General features: G+C 38.8%; 1 protein-coding gene across 2 annotated transcripts in view; it reads right to left on the reverse strand.

The window, feature by feature from the left end:
* rngtt (RNA guanylyltransferase and 5'-phosphatase) overlaps positions 1-18,339 on the reverse strand; it is a 69,775-nt gene that overhangs the window by 38,295 nt on the left and 13,141 nt on the right. For both annotated transcript variants that reach the window (XM_029496889.1, XM_029496888.1), the window contains exons 9-11: positions 12,348-12,483; positions 9,470-9,541; positions 2,355-2,519 (exon numbers count right to left, since the gene is read on the reverse strand). In XM_029496889.1, coding sequence (XP_029352749.1) covers positions 2,355-2,519; positions 9,470-9,541; positions 12,348-12,483 — 373 coding nt within the window. The remainder of the gene's footprint in view (positions 1-2,354; positions 2,520-9,469; positions 9,542-12,347; positions 12,484-18,339) is intronic.

Genomic DNA, 18,339 nt, shown 5'->3' on the forward strand with positions numbered 1-18,339 from the left:
CAGACAATTTAGAGTCACCAATCAACCTAAACATGATGTCTTTGGGTGGTGGGAGGAAACTGGAGTAACTGGAGGAAAACATGAGAGCATGCAAACTCCACACAGAGCCTGGAACCGAACCCACAACCTTCTTATTTTGGGGCAACAGAGCTAACCACTATGGTGCCGGGCTGCCCTCTCCACATTGAGATTGCTAAATGATGTTTATCTAGTGTCCAGAATTAACATGCCCCAAGTCATAATTGTTATTCTACAGGTGCACTACAGAGTAAACAAACAAATTTCTTTTGGCACACATTGGAATGTTTACACAAGAGCTTATTTGCCACCCATTAGAGGTTTGCTCATAATAAAAAGGGAAACGTGAAATGCATCAGAACTGGGTGTGTTGAGCTCTATGTACAGGCCTTGTGGATACAAAAATCCTTCAAACCACACAGTTTTTTTTTCCTATAGTTTTTTTCTTTTATACATTATTTTATACTTTAAAACCTGGAACTATAATATCTCATAAGTTCTATTAAACTGAGGACAGATAATTTTAAATCAGTGCAGTGCAGTGACAGTATTTATTGTAAGTAAGGGGGCCAGGTTCACATCAGATGAATGCCAACAAAGCTACCAGTTAAATAAAGTAATAGAGTGAAGTAATAGTAATTACTGTTGCAACGTAAGTGCAAAACTAAACATGGCACATGCAATTAACTCGAGAACAGGCACCAGCAACTGCTCAAGTTTTATTAAATTAGGGGAAATTCCAAAATTAATTATCTGGTTGTTCCAATGTACAAATCCTGCTACATAAAATGGGACCTTTGTAAGATAATTGGAAAAGTGGAGGAAGCAAAAAGAATGAATGATCCTAAATGGCGGCGTGAACATGTAAGTGTCGGACATGAAAAACAGCAGCCGAGCAACAACTCTAGCCTGTGTCTGAAATATCCCCCAAAAGGAATTTCTGGTGGATATGCCATGCAGTGGAGGGTTGTGTTGCTTTGAATTAATGAGCCAGATTCCAGTTGTCTTCTTATGGTCCCATATAACAGAGATACCACTGTATGGGGAACAGATGGTCACCGCACAGCACAATAGAGCAGTCAGACACCAGACTTAGTTTCAGTGACTTCATCTCTAGGGTATCATCAACATGAAGTACAAAGGGTTGGGGGTGATCTTTCGTGTTTCCTTCTTCGAGTAGTGGGTAGCACAAGGTTAGATCAGACATAGCTCAACCATTCATACCAAGAACTTTACAGAACACAAAAACACCCAGATAGCAGCGTTGGGAGATCAAATCATGTGGCACACCCTCATATACTTTGATCAACTGTGAATGTGCAGTGCTGAGAATTTCAACTGATCTTGGCCCAAGAAGAACGTACGAAGAACGAATTAATTTGATTCCGACCTCCCACAGATTTGACATTAGAGCACAAGTGCAGGCCTTAAAGGGAGCGTTACAGTTGTTCAGAGGATAATAGCTCTGCTATCCTTGTACTGAACAGTACAGAACTTCTTCACTGCGCAGAGAAAAAAGGGAAAAGAAAAACCCTTGTCAACTAAAGCCCTCAAAAAGTGACAGAATTATCAGAAATGCACTTTACATTTGTTCTTGGAATTTTTGAGCAAATTACAACAATACAAGGAAACAGGCAACGACCAAAAAAGATCTATCAAATCGTGTCTTTCTTATACCTGCAAGCTCATGCATGTAATGATTTACATCAGCAGTCTATTGTGAAGCTTCACTGCCTTTTATTCACAAGACTGTACTTATGCCAAAATGTGAATTCACGCACAGACAAGGAAGAAAGTAGGAAGAAGAAAGTGGTGTCAATTATAATACACATAAAGGCACTGACAGCAACAGCTCACGTATGTGTGCAAATTTATAATACTCAGGACTGCAAACTACACCAACCACAATTTCTGGGCTACAAGCAGTATTAAATGAAAAAACAATGGCTTTTTGAGGTGGAACCTGGTCAAAATAAACATTCTGAGTTCCTGAAAAAGTTCCCAAAAAAGTAACATGAACATTTGACCTTGACCTTGATAGGGGCTGAAGTCCAACATGAATAAAAAATATATATATATGCTCAGCTGAGACTAATTTTCCTTGGGAAGAACTGCAAAGACCTGTTGCCCTAAATATTTCCTTAAAAAAAAAAAAAAAATAAATATTTGACATTACTGACCTGTGAATCTCATTACTAGATACATCTTTAGTTTATTTGTGTCTGGGATCTTTGTGTCAAGAATGAAAAATGGACTGACTGGGACCAGTGGAAGAAATAACTGAGAAAGAGGAAGTTGGGGGGAAAAAAAACAAAACAACACTTGGTTAATCTTACCTTCCGTGATGCATGGATGTCAAAGAAAGGTTTATTCCGGACACTGAATGGCTCCTTGGTTTTGTCAATTTGTCCAGTCTTCATCTTCTCCATCCGTGGAGAAATAATCTCCTTTTCTATGCATAACAGCCGGATATTGAAATCACACTGGCCAACAGGCTGTCCCTGAAACACACACACATACTCATTTCGACATGTACCCTGTGAAGGTTGCTCATTGTCATTGTAAAATTATGAAAATTACTTTACAAGGTTATGGTTATCAAAATTAACACAATAGCAACAAAATCAACACGACAACACATCCCTAAAAAGGAGTTTATGTCAACATTACATTTATATTACATTCCTCTAGGATTTCTCTCAGCAGCGGGGGCAGGCTCTCTGGGAGCCTTGGCGGTGTAAACAAATAACAGAGACTGCTGATTTAACTTTGACAACCTATTTATTGGCTGGCCATTTGAAAATGTTTTTTTTCCTTACAACCACTACAACCTATACATCTCAGCCATTTCCATTGTCAGACATAGGCTGAATGTAAAAAGTAAATAAATAATAAATAAAACAATAAAATTAAGGGTTATAAAAAGAAATTATAAAATCGGGTTATTTAAAAAATTTAAAAAAATAAATAAATAAATAAATCACCATCAATTTTAAGTTTGGCGAACAGCGACTTTAAACGAAAGAAGGCGTTCAAACATAGTAAATGCACATCTTTAAATGATAACGTGAATCGTTGCACTCATCACCAGGCTGTGCTGTGAAGGTGGAGGAATGCAGCGGTGGTGTATTTGCTACAATAAAAATAAATGAATAAATAAATAAATAAATAAAAAAAGGCCCACCACTCCTAAATAAATGTAGAGGAAACACTGCATATAACAAGAAGTCAATCTATGCTGAAATAAATCTCTTCTGGAAAAAATATTTCACTAATAATCCAAGATAAATGAGCTGGCAATATGTTGCCATGGCAATACTGTTACTTCAACTTCATAAGTAGACAAATAGACCTATACATCCGTGCCAGGATAACTGAAGACCTGACACGAAGACGGTGATGAAAATAGAAAGAACAATGGGGATTAAATAATTGATGAATAAATTCGTCACTAGGCAGAAACTGAATTGGCAAATGCAGCTTGTGGGAATTATAAATTTTTTTTGTCATCAGTATAACTGAATTGATACCTCTTTACTTACTTTACTACAACTAAAATTATATGTATGAATAAAGATCTGGAATAAGTGTACAGAGTGAAATTATGTATTTGGCCCAACATTCATTTTAATTTTCTCCATGATATATTTGATATTTTTCATCTAAGATAGGTAAGTATGAAATTATGGATGTATTGTCTGACACTGTATTAGCCAAACTAACTGAATCAAAAGTAATCCAACAGGTGAATAGATAATAAAACTAGCACAATATGAACCTCATCATCCATAGTATTATCTGGTATATTTTTTACGCATTTATTTTCCACTCGGCCCTGGAGCTCATTAACAAGAACTCCAAGGAATCCTGTATTCTTTGTTACTATGACAGCAGACCTACCGACCACCCCAGCCGCACGCACACGCACACACACACAGTTGTTCAACAGACAAACGCAGCAACCTCAGACATCACTGTCTTTCAGACAGACAGAGCCACTAAGGAAGAGGCAAAGGTGCCACCAAAACCATCTGGTGGACCGCACAGCGTCTGTGTCAGAGAACAAAAAAATTAAAACAACACTGCACGAGTTTCTGCCCCAGGATATTAATAAAGAAGCTACAGCAGCCAAATATGACTCTATAACTACTTTTAAGTGTTATATGGTGCAGAGGAGTTGTGATGAAACCATCCTGGTACAGCTCGGTCAAACCACCACATATCTCCATTTCACAGTTGACAAAGTTATTAAACATAATGACTCAGAGATTCCACTTTTGTCAACGCGAAAAAAGAAATCACTCACAGAATAAGAAGAAGAGAAAAAGTGAGTTCTGAAAATCTGCCAGATGGAATAAATAGATGACAAGAATTTGGCATTTAATATTTCGCACAACTTATCAGAGATAGAAAAAAGCAGCTCAAACTAAGCAAGGAAACAGGCACTTCTATAATCAATTCCATATCGATTCTTTTAGTACCACATACTTTGGAAAGAAAATGTTTTTACAAGTCAGAAATTCAAAAACAATTCCCTATCTTCATCAGTTTGGTTTCAAAGAAAACTTCAACACATTTTGTCTTCAAGAGATTCTAATTAAAAAAAAATTCAAAAAGACGTAATCAAAGCATTACATATAAATACAAAACATATCAAATGCTAATATTTCACTCTGAACTGTTGTGAAAACAGTATTACAAAATAAATAAAATAAAAGATTAAAAACACATGGTGACGCATTTCAGGCTTTATTCTGCATGTCATGGATCAATATTTCCTGATCTGTATTGAGAGACGTTGAGCAGGACGGGGTGACTTGGGGGCATTTGTATTCTGCTTTGTTACTCTTTGGTAAAGGCCACTTCTCTGGAGATTGCTAAGGAATTATTTGAGATGGGACCTGGAAAAAGATTTCTGTTTAAAGTGAGTGAAGAGGTGGATGACCAACAATTAGTTAAGGTTAGATGAAATTATTAGACTGCACTGTCTCTTCAGTCAGAAGTTAGAAGGATTTTTTTAAGCACATGGTCATACGTGAGAAAATGAAAAGAACGCCTTTAATCACATCTTCAGACAGTAATGCTTTATATACACACACAAGCATACAACAACAAACAACACATTCATTACACCTTATGGTATAAAAGATGGCTGCTTTACTTCTGATTGCAGTATATGCATCTAGATATTAGGAATATTTTAAATTACACTTTTAAATTACTAAATGTAGCCCTCAGGAGAAACCAATGGCAAAAAGATTCACACCAATTCAAAAAATTAAGACGATAATGATGTACTGAGCACAAGTCTGCTCCTGCATCTTGACTCATCAGAACGCTAGAAAATTTAGAGATGAAACTGAAGGAGATGAATCTGAAAGCATTTTGATCACCAATTAGACCTTTAGATTATTCAAGAGTAACATTTCTAAACATCCTCTGGTTACATATTTGCTGATTTTCTTTATCTTAAATCAATGTATGTAAAAGTGTTTTGGCTTTGGGGGATTAAACTTTTTTTGATCAAACCATATTGCTGGTCTGTTATGACACCACTGGGATGCCCATTTTGAGTTTGCTGGACGTTCGCCAGCGTGTCTCTTAATACCAACTTAATAATGGATGACTCTGTTTCTGTAATGCGGCACAAAGAACTCTATTAGAGCACTTCATCAACAATAAATTAGATCAGAGGCAACAACTATGGAGGTATTGCGTTGAAGACTTGTTGTTTTTGTTTGTTTTCTTTTTTTTTTTACTTTTAGGGTGACTGCAGAAACCAAGCTGTATTCTCCTGGAGCAACAGCTGGTATCATGTCCCACACACTGTACACCATCTGTCAGCTGTGTCATCAGGACAGAACACGATGTAAGCGTGGATGATTCAAGGCATGTGCTATCAATGCCTGCTCCACAGGAAAACACAGCAGATATGACTCTCATCAATCCTACATTACTGGGAAATCATTACAATGTAAATAATTATATCCGTGATATCACGTTGGCTTTTCTTCCAGTGGTTCTCTCGTCTGTCATGATAGTTAAGTGTAACTCTCAAACTTGTTGCCAGCAGGTATTTCCTAGCGCGTCTTCATATTCGCTGTTATCATAGTTTATTTTTTTTTAACCCAGAACTGTATTTAAAAAAAAAAAACAAAAAAATCTGATGGCTCGGACAGACTATTCAGCATCAGATTTGACTTGAACTGAAAAGATCATGGAAGAGAAAGTAACCTTGTCTTTAAAGAGACCGTTTCCATGTGTTTTTAAAACTGACCGATAAGTTGATTGCATGCAATTTGTTATATTTCTGGGTTTATATGGACATCTTTGGATTCTGGATCATTATAGGAAAAGAATAAGTAATTTAAACATTTCAACTTTGGCATTTAGTAATGGGCACTTCTTTCAAGTGTTTGTTTCATATCAAAATGCCAAACACTCAAATAAATAGCCAATAAATTTATGAGAACCTGTCCAGGGTGTTCCCCTGCCTTTGACCAATGCGAGCTGGGATTGTCTCCAGCACCCTCTGCAACTCGGAAACGGACAAGCAGTAGAAAATGAATGAATGAATGAAATGTTGAACACCAGAGAGCTGCAAAAAAGGGCTGGAGAGACTGAATTCAAGAACAGACAACAACAGTAACTGCGCCGGGAATACTGTTGAAAGCTTTATGACTATCTGGGATAATTCGGGATTAATGGCTTTATACACTGGTGACAAAAATCAGCAGAAGCTTAATGTGCAGCTTCCCTCGAGATATTTCTAACAAAAACATTTCAGGTTTTTAAGCTGTTTTAGCCTAAAACTGTTAATAACCACATTCTACCAATCTGTGTGCATCAAACAAGCCCAACTAAGACTGAAGGAATATCAGAAGGTCTTTTTTTTTCTTTTTGCTAATATGCTGTTTTTACTGGGATGAAAACTGCTATCACTATAAAAGTTCCTGTATGTTTTCCAGTGGTGATTAACAGTGAGATCAAGACATGAACACAGTCCCCTCCCCGCCCCCAAGATATTCAACTCATATTTTAGAGCCAAATCACAAATAATGTGAGGAACCTTTCTCACAAAAGGAGCCTTTAGTTTTCACAATTTTACCTCACCACCTCCCATCAATACAAAGAGCTGGGATCTATCTCTGGCTTTGGGTGACTATAACAGCAAACTGACAGGTTGTACATCACAATTTATGATATTTTCCCTAGTTGCTGTCAGAGCCCTGAGGTGCAGTTTCTGCTCCTGTATGAGTCACTTTAAAGCAGACACGGGGTTACCGCTCAGACAAAGCTCCCAAAAAGCATTAGAAAAAGGAACATGGATAATTGAAGCAGATTGCACAGCTACAATTGGGAATAATTATCCCCAAAATAACTAATTATTTACTTAATCGATGTCCACATGTTCAACCATATGTTCAACATGGAAATGAAGGTGGAAATTGATGTCATAATAACAGGCAAAATGCTGAATATATTCCCAGCACAACGGGTTGGTTGTTCTGTGTTATTACTGTTAGCTACCTCAATGTTAATTGATTCTTTCACTCAAACCAATAAAATGAGGTGTGACGTGCAAAGTCTCTCCTACAATAGAGGTAAAGTAGTTGTTTGGCTGCTGGAGAAGCACAAACTGCCAAAAGTAAAGTATGATGGCTGCAGAGGAGCCACAACAAAAGAGTGATGCTGCCTTTTGTTATGATAGGACAGATGCAGCCCAGAGATTATTCTTAGGTTGCAGAGTCCTGCAGAGCCACAAACTGTAACTGTGAATAAACCCTTGAAGCAGAAGTAATTGGAGCTGTTGCAAGTAAAGCAGTCCCTGTCTCTACGGTCGAAGCTTCTGCAGTGAATTTTTATCAGCACCACTTCGTGCTCTGATCTTAATCTGATTGTGCAAATTATCTTGTCGAATTCTGCACCTAATGCAAGGTCAATCAAAATGGCAAGAGAAATACAGAGATGTCAAACTCAAACCTCCACAGTTTTATTATTTTAAGATAATAGCTTTCCAGAAGAACTTGAAGATTAAGGACACATGTAATTGTTGTTGTTTTCATCACATCTTGACAGTTCCCCCACAGTGGGGGAGCTGACAGTGACTGACAAGCAGCAGAACTTGGCAGAAAAATGCAATTTCTTAAAACTTTGAAGGGAGAGCACAAATAGAAATTTCCCTCCATGCCTCTGGGTGAGAGTCAAAGTCAATCACATTCAGTTACATGCTAGCAGAGATGCTGACATAAAACATCTCTGTAGGATGACATTGAACAGTCTTAACTCACTATATGAATCAAAAACCATGTAAAATCCTGTTCCTTCACACACAGCTTCAGAGAGAGAGAAGAGACACATTTCATATTACACTCTAATCCACAGCATACCAGGTGTTGTCTTGTCCCGACCACTGCATTTCCCACCACAGTCTCAGGGCTGGAACCTCAGTGCCAAGGAGCAGCCCAGTGCGTATAATGGAGCAGGCTAATAATGGCCAGCCAGGATCAATACAGCAGCGCTTTAGTGGCAGCTCGGTGGGAGCCATGTGGAGCTGCTAACCTCTCCACCATTCTACCAAGGCGTTCCCCTCACCTCTGGAGCCTGTATTGAGCCATTTGCTTGTGTGATCCAGTGATAGTTGGAGAAAAGGCATTGAAACACAATGGCCGAAGTAACATCTCCCCTCTCACCTCATCCAAGGTACTTATCAAGTTTTTATAAGGTAGAGAGCACAGGTTTACTATGGGCAAACTGTAAATTATTTTGTCTTTGTGCCTGCCTGCTCGCCATTAGCAACACAAGATGAATTCATTTAGTTACAAGACTGTTCACAGTAAATAGCTCTGTAATGTTGCCCTCAGGCTGTTTAGCAAAACTGGCCAAGTCAAAATAACATGAGAGAAATTTGCTGTTCCACACACACACAAACACACACACATATAGCATAGAGCATTCAATATGCTCAGATGCACCAGGGCAATTAATGCTACCAGACTATAATGGACAGTAATGGACCGATAAGGTCTACCAAATACAATACTGAGATGACCAAATGCTTATGCTGTCAATTAAAGTTTAATGACATTTTAGGGCTGAGAGATATCAGGAGCTAGAAAAAATATATCAGCAAAAACTTTAATATTCAGTAAGGGTCAGATGCAGCAGAGAGTGTGGTTAAGGTCAGGCTATGGTAAAGCCCCGTGTATAACAAAGCGTGGGGTCATTTTAATCATGCTCAAAACCCCCATCATCTCTGCAGAAATAGTGCAGAGCCTGGACAGTAAACAAAAGGAGCAGGACCTGCTGACACGCTGCAGTGTTTATGTCATGCTCCCAATTTGCTGCTTGTTTATTTTCTCTTAGATCTTGACCTTGCACATTTACAGAGAAGATGGCTCAGAGGCTATGAGACGAGATAACACATTCTCAAAAGGCTGGGGTTACTCACATTGAATTTGATGATGTCGTATATCAAATAGCGGGGGACTGGCTGACCATTCACCTTGTCGATGATCATCTCCTGCAAAGATAAAGACAAGACACAGGGAAACATAGTTGTCAAGATAAAGATTTACGATGGAGTGGAGAAGCTGTACAAAAAAGGTAAAAAGAGCAGAGGTGGACGTGTGTCATCTTAAAATTAAAACGGTGCTGTGAGAAAGTAGTTATGCAGGATGGGGACACGAGGGGATGGGAAGACCTGAGATGCCTGTTGCAATGGGAAGGATAGCAGGGAATTGGGTGGGTGTGGGTGTGAGGACATGAAGCAAAACTAGCACTGCATAGACATTACGCAAGACTCAAGTTGAGGGTCGGGTGCAGCACTGGTGCAGGTCACTGAATAGATACATGATTAGTTTTCCCTTTCTCCCCATTATATATGCAGGTGATGGCAGCCTACTGCTGTAACAGGTAAAGGTGCAGCAGCTAAGATGTTAGTTCATGATTCAGCTTTATATCAGAACTGGGAGCTGCATGGTTGTGGGTCTGTGACAGCCAGCCAAGTTGCTGGACATATGGCCACACATTCCTGTGACTGAATGATGGCATTGAGTAAGGGCCAGAAGAGTTTTTGGTGAATATTATGATCTCACAATGAAGCTGACCTTTGATCATTTCATTATAAAATGCCATCACCCTATTCCACATTTCTGTTCAATGGTTTTATAACTGTAGGATCAGGTTGTCATCTACAGCCAAAGTCCTGCTTTGTGATGTCACAGTGACCTTGATATTTTAACTTCTGCTCCAAGTATTCCCTCGGTACTTCTGATTTATAAGAACCTGAAGTCACTCTGACCTTTGGCAACCAACTTCCAATCAGTTATTCGTGCTAAATTTGAATAAGTTCCCTTCTGCTGTCACTCAGCTCACTGAAATGCACAGAGTGGGGTAACCAGAGTAAACAAACATGTAATACAACTCAGATGACAAAATGATTTTACTTAAAATAGTGTGACCTAAGATTGATAGCCAACAAAAGATTTTGAGTCATGCACTGTTGTAACTCTCTCAGGCCAGATAAGAAATTTAAACCGTGCAATGGAATCAAGTTGTTATTCGGGGTATGCTTGTTCAGAATCCAGGAACTCAGCTATAGAGCCAGGCCGGATAGCTTATCCTAAATATTGCACCATGTTTGACTGCTTTCCTGGCAAAGCTAATTAATGCACCATTTTAATTTCATTTCCTTCACAAAGTGGGCCCAGACAGCAATGTCTCTCTACTGGACCGATGCTGCTCCATCTGGGCTCAGTGTTGTAAACTCCAACAATGTTGAGCTGGTATCATTTTCTAAGTTAAATTTTCTATCAAAATCATACAATATTTATTGGACTGCACAAACCACAATCTGCTTTAATTTCAAAATCATGAGACATGAATTGTTTAGTACAGTTTGCTTTTTGTCCAAAACAATTGGTTTCTGTACAAACATTGTTCTGTCGTATATGTGCCTGTATTGAATGTGGACCAGAACCTGATGAGGAATACTCAAATCTGGACCACAATCCTGTGGAAAATGTTCCAGCCAAAGTTCACAGACGAGGAGAAAATCTGGGTGGGGCTAAGGGCGGGGATAATTAGGGCTATGGCAGTTAACCACCACAATTAAATGATAGTCACAGTTTGACAGACCTGTCAGTCTGATGAACAGTTGACTGCTTGTGCCCTAGCGCCGCAGTGACAACAATCTTTGTTCTCAGCTCTCCAGCTGCTGGTGGTAACTATTTGGAGTATTTGGACTCTCAGGGTTTCATCAGTCTTGGTATCCACTGCCCAGTTTCATGACATCATTCTATCTCACTAGACAAAAGGGACCGAACACGCAGGGGAAATTCCCTTCCAGGAGGCTGTTACACAGAAAACACACTAATGTGACCGGATCAGTTCAATCTATACCACACATCCAAACAATATGAGACTTCCAGTTGATGAAAAGCTCATTGAAAACTATACCACAACATTGAATGGGGCTCACCATACACAGCTTAACACAGCCTCTCCGAGCTGAGAGTCAGAAGCATTAACACATGAATACAGACCAGTCAAAACAAAGCTTGTCGCAATCTAAACACACATCCGCTCTGATACGCTGCAATTAGATGCCCTGCCTCTGTGAGGAAATTTAATTCACTGCATCAATCAGCAACTGTTTAAACAAGAGCAAGCACAAACTTATTTCAGGCAGAGCTGCTAAAACAGCAAAAACAAAACAAAAACAATGACAGGCAACTTATCTGTTGTCTCCAGGGCTGGAATATCAAACAAATTTTGCAAGATGTTTCTAATCAAATCACAGCCAGCTACATGAACAAACAGCACATTTGCTTGCCTATGTTTCCAGCAGCGGACAGTGACAATGACTCGTGTGCACATGCTGCTGGGAGAGCTGGGAGCTGGTTGAACTAACAGGGCCGCACATGCCAATACAAGTCTGAGCCTGGCATTACAGTGATGGATAAGTCATAGTCGGCTGCCGCCGCCCAGGGAACTGACTGCTGAGCGTTACACCACGGCACACAGACTATAAAACATTTCATTAGCCATTTCTCCGGGACGTGGACGATCATTTTCCTGCCAGCTGTCTCTGACAGGCTCCACCACTAAGACTGAAACATGCTCCTCTTTCACCGAAGTTTTGGCAACTGATGTCAATTATCTGCAAGACTGAGCAGTGGGGGCAGAATGGGAACGATACTAGGCCGGAGATGGAGGCAATATGCAATTTCAATAAAGAGAGAAACAGGTCAGCTTTTAGGATCTGCAGCCAATTTCCAGAAATGGCACAATTTCAAAATAAAGCAAAAGGAAGAATACAGACTCACCCCATCCAGTAGAGTCTTCGATAAGTGGACACGTGGATCCTTCCGGAAAGGGAACTCTAGGTTTGCTATGTGGAAGATTGAGTTGTCTCTATCGATCATGAATACTTCATTTTTTCCGTTGATCAACATCATGTACCTGTGGGAGAAGAGGATGAACCGTTAAGTAGTTGTCCTTACAAGTTGGCAACTTGGACTTGGTCAACTTGCCATTATTGAAGCGGTATCTGTGGGTTTGTTGTTGTTTTATGAGTCATTTGCATTTACATTTAAGTAGGAATTTATTAGTGAAAGTGAGGTGGCATTGAGCTGTGGCCTCTTTCGTTATCTTGCATTTCTCCAGCCAGATGGAATGGACAAGCCTGGCCATTTCTTTTACTGAGTGACAGACAAAAAAGCATTTTGAAAGAAAATTTTATATATATATATATATATATAAAGTAGCACGGTAGAACTTCTATACAGAATTTAGCAGAAAATTGTCTGCTAATTGCAGATGCTATCACTCACAAGGAGCCTATTGAGAAGATGAAAAGGTGAAAGTGTTTTTAGTGGCATATTTTGTTTGTGTTTTTTTTTTTTTTGGATAATTTTAAATTAGATAAAACTTTTGCATTGATTATATTTAAATCACTATTTATCAAAGGCAAGAGTACGGCTGAAATGTGTGTTTGAATTTAGTTTTTTCTCCTTCTAATGAAAGGAATTAAAAGGAATTATTTTATTTTTGTCTACAGGATAGTTGGTTGTGGGAAATTATATTGTTAGATGCTGTGCTCTTCCAATCTACCACTCAAAGCCCTGAACGACATTCATACAACACTTATTCCCAAAAATAACGCACACACACACACACAAGCAGAAGCATTCTGGGGTTTAGTGTTATGCCCAATGACACTAAAAAATGCAAATCAGCATGTCTGTGAATCAAACCACTGACCTTCTGCTCTTTACCTCCTAATATAAGCACTTCTCCACTGTTGATTGCCTACTTCAACATTAAAAGTACAAGCACATGAGTGAGGAGCCGGGAGAGTGGATGGTTCCTCACTGCAGAATGGTTAACTGAACTGAACAATATATATGTTTCACAGATGAACTTTATATAATGTTAAAGATAAAAAAGCAACAAGAAAGATTTAACATATTGATGTTTTCCATTTCAGTCACAGTTTGGTTTTGTTCTCTGTTATTTACTGCCAACTATTAATACACTTAATTAATACATGGATCTTTTGCTTAAAGTTCATTCCTCCACATAAACACTCCTGCCTATCACTTTCTTAATTAGTTTATGTGCAGGATTTAATATGTTAATCATATTTTAAAGCCCAGCAGCTCGAAGCGAAGAGAGGCAACACTTGAGATTTGGGCTCTGCTCAGTATAATAAAGCCTCTGTGTACTGATATAAAGTGCAAATTGGTAGTGCTGAAATCCAGTAAAGTGAAAAGTATCACCATGTCTGGAGAAACAAGAAATTTCCCTGCTAATTACAACTCATTAACAAAGAAACCACTTCAATTTATCTAGTGGTGCTCTACTAGATCTAAGTTTACAAATTGGGAGCAGAAAGCTGGATCAGAATGACTGTTAAACAAAATATACATATCGCAGCAGGCACCTTTTACCTGCCATATCTCATGTTACGAGGATTTTGAATTCAAAACAGTTGTTTCCTGGGTTCATAAATAATACCTGAAATATTTACAGCCACGTATATAAAATCTTTCTCACTATGAATTGTTCATGAGTTTTCTTATTTTCTGCTGTACAAAAGGTTTCCTTGCAACAACACACAAAAACATTGTTCTTGTTGGAGATTACTCTATCATCGCATTGTATATTACCAGTGGTGTGGGTGATTTGTTTGCACGAGCATGAAACTCAACTAATCCATGGCAGCCTTTACAGGTGAGATTAAATCTTAGAAGCGAATATACAACAAAGAAAATCACCCCCACAAACGCCTACAAATTCAACCTCTGCAGTAACACAACAGTGAGATGTACCGAAACTAGGCATCCTGCAGCAATGAACCTTTAAAAGTAATGCACTATGATTCAGTATGTCTACTACAACCATCTGACAAGGGACATAAATAGAGAGGACAAAACAAAAACCACTGCCAACATATTTAGGAATATCATCAGCAATAAAAGAAAGAAAAATTTCTTAAATTATAATATGGCGCTATCACCTACACAATTAACTTTTAATATGGAATGAACTGCATTCAAGTAGATCGTACAAAGTGATCAGAGTTTATACTGTAATTATAAATATTAGCCTTTTTTGGCTTATTATATAAATATACAATGTTCTATCAATACATATACATGTGTATATATACATATACATATATTGAGATTGAGAAGTTCCACTGGAGTTTATCTGTTATAATACAAACATCCCATCTGGACAATAGTCAGATCATTTAAAACCGGATTACAATTTGATGCAATCATGCCCCACTGCATGAGCTGCTCAATTTGGAAATTAGCCTAAAATGTAATGTGATATTTCACATTGACTGCTGCTAAATTTAACAATGTCAGATGAGCCTTTTGAATTAGGTCACATTGTTTGTTAGTTTTCCACATTAAGAAACATCATCATTATGCAAGTTAAAGCCAGATGATTTCCCATTTGTCTCTTTTTAGCTCACTGATGATAACATGGAACCGAACAATCACAGCCATCAAAACAGTGATTTATATGAGTTGTCTGTGAGCAACAATTCACACCAAAATGTTTGACCTGCTTCATCAAGATAGTCGCCCCATATCGGAGACAATTTCAAACGAGGGACATAATTCCAGATCCTGCCGCCTTCTACTGAAAAGATCTGTCATGCCCAAAAGCTTGGTGCTATTGTTCTCTTTGTCTTATTGCCATAAAAAGCTTGAATTATAAAAACATTCACTGGTGAATGTATAATTCTTTAGTAACCCAATCATTTACCTGCTTTCATTTTCATAAAGCTGAGAATATCCAGATTTTCAAAATGCAATTGACATTTTCAGTTAAATGTTTTTGGATGTGGTAATTGTCAGCATATTCTACATATTCCCAGAATTGTAGTCAGCCCATCACTCATGAGTAAAGTTACTCCTGAGATGTGTAAATTTTCAATTCATTACTAAGTCATTCAGTGACATCCGGGTATGGACCATTGCAATTTCAAGTCAAAACACAGCAGCAGCCGCCCTCCTGTCCTCTGATGCATGAGAGTTACAACCTATTGACCATTCACGAGTTCCTATTCTCATTCAGGAAATGGAAGCACAGCTGTTTTCTGCCACATAAAATTACTGTGGAGGGAAATTGAGATAAACCAAATAAGATACTTTACCAAAATTCAGAAACAAAGGTTAATTTCCATTATCAATCAAACTTAGCGATCTTTCACATCAATCGATTTCCTGAAGAAGTCATGTTAGCAAAACAAACTTTCCAAGGAATTATTAGTGCTGAAGAAATGGTCCAAAATCTAATGACTGAACACTAGAAAGGCAAGAAATGTAGCAAATACTTTGGCTTGAGGAGAAATGGCTGGGTGACATGACTAGTTGTTTCCATGCTAATTATTTTGTATCATGTTCTTTGGTTGAGTGGTGGAGGAGAAGTCCTCGGAGGCACGATGCTGTGGAGAAGGCGGATTATCAGGTACCTGCTTTGGCTGTAAAATAAATTAAGCTCATGAACAAATGTCTGTGTTTAGCAATCTGGTGGCTTCATTACACACCTTTATGAGCTCAATTACACTTTGCAGGCTGCCAGCTGCTCTTCAACACAAAATACCAAGTGGTTAATAAAGCAGGATGAACTAATGTCGCGATGAGCAACTGCAGTTCTGATATATTTTGAAAGGTTAAGTGTTCAAATTAATGACTAATTATGTTGTACCTTTAAAATAAAGGACATGCAGGAAGTACCCAGACCACTTTACTTTTGTCACATTTTGCAGCATTATAGAAAAATCCTTCCATTTCATCCTCATTGATCTGCACTCAAACCCCATAATTATAAAAAAATAAAAAATAAAAATAATAATTTGAAAATGTTTGCAAATTTAATTATGAAAGAAAGAAAAAAAAACTGAAATGTCAGATTGTCAGAATCAGTGTTGAAGCACCTTTGCGGGTGATTACACCCTTGAGTCTATTCAGTTATGACCCGATAAGCTTTGCACAACTGGATTTAGGGATTTTATGCCATTCTTCTCTGCAGATCCTCTCAAGCTCTGTCAGGGTAGATGGGGCTGGTGGTTGACAGTTATTTTCAGGTCTCTTTAGAGATAGTGGATTAGATTCCAGCCACTCACAGAGTTGTTCTGAAATCACTCTTACATTATCTGGGCTGAGCACTTCGGGTGACTGGTTTTCATTGAGGATGTCTTTCTGTTTGTTCCTTGTTCCTAGTGTCCTCGCCTTCACTGCTGAAAAATACTCCCACAGCATGACGCTGCCACAGCCATGCTTCATCGAAATGGTATTGAGCATGTGATTGTCCCGTCAGGTTTCCTCCAGACAGGACAATGACACTTGAAGCTAAACTGTTTGAAATGGGTTTCAGGGATTTTTGTTCCTTGCAGTATTCGTTGCTTTTTTCAAACTCTCACTGAGGTGAGGCTTGAGCATGGCAAATTGGCTGCAAGGTTCAAATCAGTGGAGTGTTCTCCCAGTTTTACAGACCATCTCCGGAGTTCAGCCAGAGTAACCGTCAGGTTATTGCTCATCTCTCTTACCAAGGGTCTCTGCTCAGTTCTATGAATACTTTCTGAATGCATTCCTGACTAAGTTATTACAATAAATAGAAAGCACCAAAAAAAAAAAGAAAAAACTACCTTAGAGGATGCACACCTTTCTGGAAAACAAAGTCTGATGACGGAGAAGAAATTTGAGATTAAAGATTTCCTCGCTGACAAAGCAATGCAACTCTAATACCATTTCCACAGAAGGATTAGCTGCAATATATATGTCATCAATACCAGCTGGTTCAAAGTGAGAAACTTGACAAGCTTCCAAGAATAAGTACGTGGGCATAATATTTCACCAGCTGACAAGTCTGCATTTAGAAGAAAGATGTGTTTTCTATGAGCATTGTACGCAATAGTAAATGATTTTTCCATTGTAAATACAGAGCTTTCAGTCTCCCCAATATTTTCTGAATTAACCAATGAACCTTTTGTTCTTTAATATGACAGAAAACATTGAAAAATACCCAGCACAACACCCCAGAAGCTAATTCAACTGCAAATGTTATAAAACCAATACATGTGGAGAATCCTCTCACTGAAAAATTGGGAACAATGAATGAACTCTCCGGGATCCATCACCTTATCGTGGTGGAGAGGTCTGTGTGCCCAGGTGAACCTGAGAGCTGTGTTGTCGCCAGTCATGTGCTGCTGGTAGAGCCTCCCATGGCAAAGGGGTCTCAGGCGAGGGGCCAGACAAAGAATGGTTCAAAAGACCTCACGAAAGATAGAGGAGGGACTGGAGCCAGGCCGGTGGCCAGTTCTGCCACAGAGCCCAGGTGGGCAGAGACCGAAAGAGCGCCATGAAAAACTAATTTTCTCCCATTTTGTGGAGAAATTGCTGGGGTTGAGTGTGCTGCCATATGGGTTGCAGTGATAGTGAGGAGCCTCTGCGACACCTTGCTATCCCGTTCTGAGGGAGTTACAAATTTCACTAGCTACCTTTGCATGTTGGACAAATAACAGTGAATATGTAGTTGTTATTCTAACACCAAATATGGCTGTATGGGGATAAGCAAACTATTGGTATCACACAAAAGTCCCTGTCTCTAATAAACAATGACCTTTCTGTACTCCTAGGAATATATGCGTAGGTAGATGACACTCCCTCCCCCTCCGGCCATGATGGGAAAGAGCAAGAAAACACTAGTCTTAGAAGTGAGTGATCAAAATGAGTCAAGGTTTTCTTAATTCTTGTGGAAACTGCAGGGAAAAACTAAAAATGTGGGAGGAGAAGG

This window comes from Echeneis naucrates, chromosome 24, assembly GCF_900963305.1.
Source record: "Echeneis naucrates chromosome 24, fEcheNa1.1, whole genome shotgun sequence".
Classification (NCBI taxonomy): Eukaryota; Metazoa; Chordata; class Actinopteri; order Carangiformes; family Echeneidae; genus Echeneis; species Echeneis naucrates.